Source organism: Trachymyrmex septentrionalis, unplaced genomic scaffold (assembly GCF_001594115.1).
Source record: "Trachymyrmex septentrionalis isolate Tsep2-gDNA-1 unplaced genomic scaffold, Tsep1.0 scaffold79, whole genome shotgun sequence".
NCBI classification, from domain to species: domain Eukaryota; kingdom Metazoa; phylum Arthropoda; class Insecta; order Hymenoptera; family Formicidae; genus Trachymyrmex; species Trachymyrmex septentrionalis.
Genome location: NW_017305977.1, coordinates 1,705,997 through 1,711,520, shown reverse-complemented (window position 1 = coordinate 1,711,520; position 5,524 = coordinate 1,705,997). Strand labels below are relative to the sequence as shown.

Sequence of the window (5,524 nt, the reverse complement as noted above, 5' to 3'; positions counted from 1 at the left end):
GTGTGTGTGTGTGTGTGTGTGTGTGTGTGTGTGTGTGTGTGTGTGTGTGTGTGTGTGTGTGTGTGTGTGTGTGTGTGGTATATATTTCACATTGAATTATTTAAAGCATTAAAGATCCAATTTCGACCAGTATAAGCATTTAATTTCTAAAAAGAATATAATTTAGTTGCAAAAATAAAACGACATTTGATCGTGTTTTTAAAAATATATTTTCAAAGGAGCTTATTATTGTTTGATTGCGTTATATTAAATATTTGATTAGTAAATAATTTTCTGTCAAGTTAAAAAACAGCTTTTCTGAAACTTAATTTTGTGAGTTGTGTCATTTTTGAAATAATGGGACGATATAGTTATGCATACTGTACCTAGTGGAACGCAAGATTTCAGTTCAGCAAATCCAGAAACTTGTTGGCCAGGATATATAATTGCGTATGTGATAAATAATGAACCCACGTGTGCACGCAATGCATAACCATGCATATTCCGGAGTTCTGGCAATACGGAATATACTATGAACGTCAACAACAGGAACGGCAAAGACAATAGGTGGCATGCGGATATATATACTGGAAGTTTTGTCTGACCAGTGCAGATGATCACATCATATACCTTCCGAAACATAATGGCAAAGCAATAAGACTTTGGTGAAATAAATTCGCCAGTAACTGTATACAAAGAGCCATTGGTGAGTAACAAGTATGTATTGGCATAAATAAATTGGCGACCATATCCTTGTTCAACGCATGGATCACGAACAGTCAAAAATAGTTTGTCAGATATTTCATCCTCAGAATCATTCTTCTGTTTGTTTGGAAGAGCGTACATGTTTTGAAGAGTATATTTATTCTCTCCGAGATGTTCGATGCATCGTCCCTTTATTGTCAAGTTATAACCAAAATTACAACAGAGCTGAATGCAAGCAATATTATCATTGCACTCTTCTTTTTTAACAAAGATAGTTTTAACTGTTGTATGGGAATCATCGTATTTATACGATATGGAATTGTCTTCAGTTTTGGTGAAAGTTTCATTAATTTCTGGTAACGTGAAATTATTGATCTCTGTCGAATTCGTACAGAACTCCATAGATGTCTGATTATTATCTTCGAGATTTTTTATTATATGTTCACGAGACTCGTATCGCACCGAGTCATTCTTGCAATTATTTTTTGTAGAATTTACGAGAAAATCAGACTGCATTGTCGAGTTGTCGCTTTGCTCATCGCTATTCGTAAAATCTTCCTGAAATTCCGACAACGAAGCAACAAGCAGAAGTGCAAAACAAAGTACGATACTTGGTGAATACATCGTTAAATTATTGAAGTATTAAATTCAACTTGGATTTTCTTTATCTTGTAAGTAAATATTTAGCATAATATTGTTAATTCTGGAAAGAAGCACAGTGGCTTTATTCTGCAACGGTTTTGTCTGAAAAACAAAAAAAAAGAGGTTTTTGGAGTAAGCATGCGAATACAAGTTAGAAAGATCGATGACATCAAATGAAGAAGGTACCTCGCAAGGCAGGTACCTTCATGGCCCTTCTTTGACCATGAATAATGACAGCGACAAGGAGATTTTTGTCCTTTTGAATTTTTTAAAGAATTAATTTTGTTTTTAGAGAAGTCCAACACGATCTCTTTAGAATATGTTATGTAAGTGATAACTATGTAAAATGATTCATAAAAAAGTAATACAGCTAGAAAGCGATACATCTCGATTTAATAATTAATTATACGCGAAGGAGAACAGTTTTATTTGTTTACAAAGATTAATTCCACGTACTGCATGGTGGTTTTTATCCTAGACTAACGCAAACAAATATCAAAAATGTATACATATAATGTATAAAAACATTAAGATATTCCTGTTGTCGAATCGATTGTGTAGCTAGAAGTGAACAGTTTAGTTCACTTCCAGTGATAGATGGAACGAAAGTAGATAGTATTATATTAAACCACACACCAATCCATCGAAAATTTATAAATTGTGAACTGTATTGATTATAAATAAATAAAGTGGAATTAAGATTGGGTTGTTAATATTATTTCTTTCATTACATTTTATATAATGTTGTATTTGAATTATGATGATCACATCGATTAATATACATTAATCTATCAAACTTAAGTTCCAGGATGCAAATGTTTTACAAAGTCCTTAGCTAATTTTCTCTGATGTTATTTTGATGACTATTATTCAATTCATTCCATAGTTATGACTATTATTCAAGGATTTTATTATTGATTGTACGCGGCGTATACACAATAAGAATTGTACGGTATGATTACTTTGCTTTATTATATCCGGTTTTTAACTCAACCGGTTTGTATTAAATAAGGAAATTTTATATAAGAAAAACATTCTTTCATTTATACTGTTTTACTTATTTATGTATATTTGCACAATATCATAGTTACGTTGTCTAGTTGTAGTAAAAGTAAAGAAAAAACAATTGTCCTATAAGATAAAAGTAATTAATTTGTTACGTAAATAATTAAGTGATACGTGTTATTTGAGAAAAATAAATATAGTTCTTATATAAATGATACGGAGTTAATGAGCGACCTTTGTTTAGTAAAAAAAACTTTGTAAAAAAAATTTGCTTTACTATCAAATTAATAACGCATTATATATTATTATTATGTATCTATTGAAAACGTCCTGGGAAAAAATGTTTTATATATAATTATGTATAATTATATTATATATAAAGTATGTCCATTTATATGCAATTATATAAAATTATATATAATTAATTATATATAAAATATTTTTTCTCAGGCAAGAAAAAATTTATGTGTCGTATACTTTTTTCCGATAAATGTTAAAATCAGTATTAAACATGACATTTATAACGGTTGTGATTGATTTTGAGCTAAATACATGATGATGGATAGGATGATAAGTATAATACTATGTTCAATTTCACTTCCGCGATTCACTTCCCGGCAAATGATAGCGCACAAGTGTACTCAGGTAAGTAACAAAACAAGACTACTGAACGACGAGTTGTTGCAGCTCTTTACGGCGTTAGAGAAAAACAATTTATCGTACTAGGAATTTACGCATGCATATAGTACTACGTAGTAATGATGAAAAAAGATACCGACAAGCTTTTAAAGATGGGAGTTTATAATCAATTTAGATAATATTATTAAAAATAAATAGTACATATAAAGGATCATATGTATATAAGATCCTTTACATGCACCACCTATTTTTTATATCAATTTTCAACATAACTACTAGAATCGATTGATAAGAGATATGCACACGTCCGTAGTGTAATCTTGCTTGGCTACAAGGTCATTTATTTAATGCTGCATACATATTCATGACATATCTCAGTTGTTTTTCTTATATGATTCTTTTCACATATCTTTTTCCTACATTATATTTTTACATATAAAAATATATTAAATAAAACAATTGAGTCATCGAAAGAATAAAATAACTTGGTTTCTAATGTATCGTATTTAATATGCTCATTATTGTTATCGAATTCTTAAGAATGTATCATATCGGGTGCAAAATCATTGATAATTGATAATTCAATGCATGATGTTTAGTGTATATGGACAAAGATAAAGGATGGGTACCGGGTGCTGACCAAAATGATATAATAGCTAACGGATATTAGCTAACACGTTCATTATCATAATTCTCAGGCTTCTCTCTGCTATTAGAATCATATTTCGAGTAATCGCCTCACAAAAAAACTTCTCGCATCATGTTACATCTTTTATTAGTAAGAAAATTTTTTAAGTGATTTTATAAGTGACTTTTTATCTATCTACTGTAATAATATTGCCCGTTTTTTGAATTATTGATCTTGTATTAATTATATATACGAGCAAATAGTTATATTTTGTATAAAGAAGATGCGTTTCGCGGGTTTCCTCCGTGTCCAGATCCATTCTTGGAATGCTAACATTTCGTGGACCTTGCAGTCCACTTCATCAGGGCGAGGAACAGCCTGATACTGTCTTAACTGATACTAGTTTATATTTTATTTTGGAATAGGAAAATTTTTCGTAATTTTTTGTAATTTTTTTTATTTTACCGTAATAAAAATTTTTTTAAATTAAAATTCAAACAATTATCTTTTAAAGAACCCTATTTAATCCTAAATGTTCGATCTTTATCAGAGATAGGATTTTTTAATATTAATTACTACTAATATGTTATTTGTATTATAAAAATATATGTTATTAATTTGTATAAAATATATTTTAAATAAAATATATTTTTATAATACTAATAACATATTATTAGTAATTAATAACATGTTTTTATAGTACGGAAATTGTTTGCGATACGAATTAATGAAAATATTGTTACATACAATATTCTACAGTTATACGCATAGATGAAAATAATAATTCAACAAAGAAGAGATGTTAATAATTGCTTACTAATCTTTTAAATTCGTTATGAATAATATTTCTATATTTAAATATTATCAATATTAATATATATTTTCCTGCATAATTTGCAAACTACCCAGATGGCAAACCGTGTCTCAGCAAAATCACACAAATCTATGATTGCTTATAATGTTGGCAACTTGCCATAGATTTGTCTTCAACGATTTCGAATATACCGACATTATAGCAACTATGTGTGTATGTATTGTCAGCAATTTAACAGCAAGATAGCTGCATCAATGTTATCTTGTGTTGTCGGCAATATGAAAGCATTGCATGATGCTGTATATTATTATAGCAACATGGTGGCAGTAGTACGAATTTTGCTGACAATTTTAAAGTTGTCGGCATACTGCTAGCAAGTTGCTACTCAAAGTTATCATATCATGAAGGCATCAAGTTGCCAATAAATGAGGACTCAGTTGCTGCAATTCTGGTAGCAACACATGCTTAACAATGCATACTTAGCAACATACCAGCAACAAGATGGACGTTGCTATCTGGATAAATAATTGTCTAAAAAGATTATAGATTTAATCATGTATTAGCCAAATATTTGTATATTATAAAACAATTGATATTATCGACAATTGATATAAATTTGCAGTTATCTATTGTCGATAATGTGAGCGTTCTTTAATTACCTCCCAGCCCTTTTTGTGAGAACAAAAATTTGCCCAAGATTGATGCGGTCTTTAACAGTATCTCATTGATATAATTAATTCGGTGAGATTGATTGCCACGAATAAATAAAATGTTTTGTTTTTTTGTCCTCGTTTTATTGTCCCTTATATCCGTCTCCATTGTCATTATTGTCGATGACGATCATCGACATAGAATGGATCACCGATGACCATGGTGGGGATAGAAACCGAGTAGAGTGAGAAGCAGATAAACGGATGAACGTTCTTTCTCTGCCGTTCTTTACTAAAGCCTGATTGATTGCTGTTGATTTAGCAGTACCGCTCCAACCAATCAGGCTTAGTAAACAGAAAGAACATTCATCCATTTATCTTCTTAGAGCATTATAATAGGTGTGTTCGGCATTTGCAAATCGGAGGTGTCCATTTGCTTTTTTACCTCAAAAATCGTTCGAC

General features: G+C 30.2%; 1 protein-coding gene across 2 annotated transcripts in view; it reads right to left on the bottom strand.

Moving 5' to 3' along the window:
* LOC108754371 (G-protein coupled receptor Mth2-like) overlaps positions 1–2,982 on the bottom strand; it is a 28,806-nt gene extending 25,824 nt beyond the window's left edge. The window contains exons 1-2 of one of the 2 annotated variants that reach the window (XM_018496624.1): positions 2,915–2,982; positions 366–1,428 (exon numbers count right to left, since the gene is read on the bottom strand). In XM_018496624.1, coding sequence (XP_018352126.1) covers positions 366–1,308 — 943 coding nt within the window. In that variant the 5' untranslated portion in view covers positions 1,309–1,428; positions 2,915–2,982. Of the gene's footprint in view, positions 1–365; positions 1,429–1,512; positions 1,571–2,914 lie in introns of those variants that run through there. The other variant, XM_018496625.1, reaches the window with a different exon arrangement.
* Positions 2,983–5,524: the final 2,542 nt, after the last annotated feature.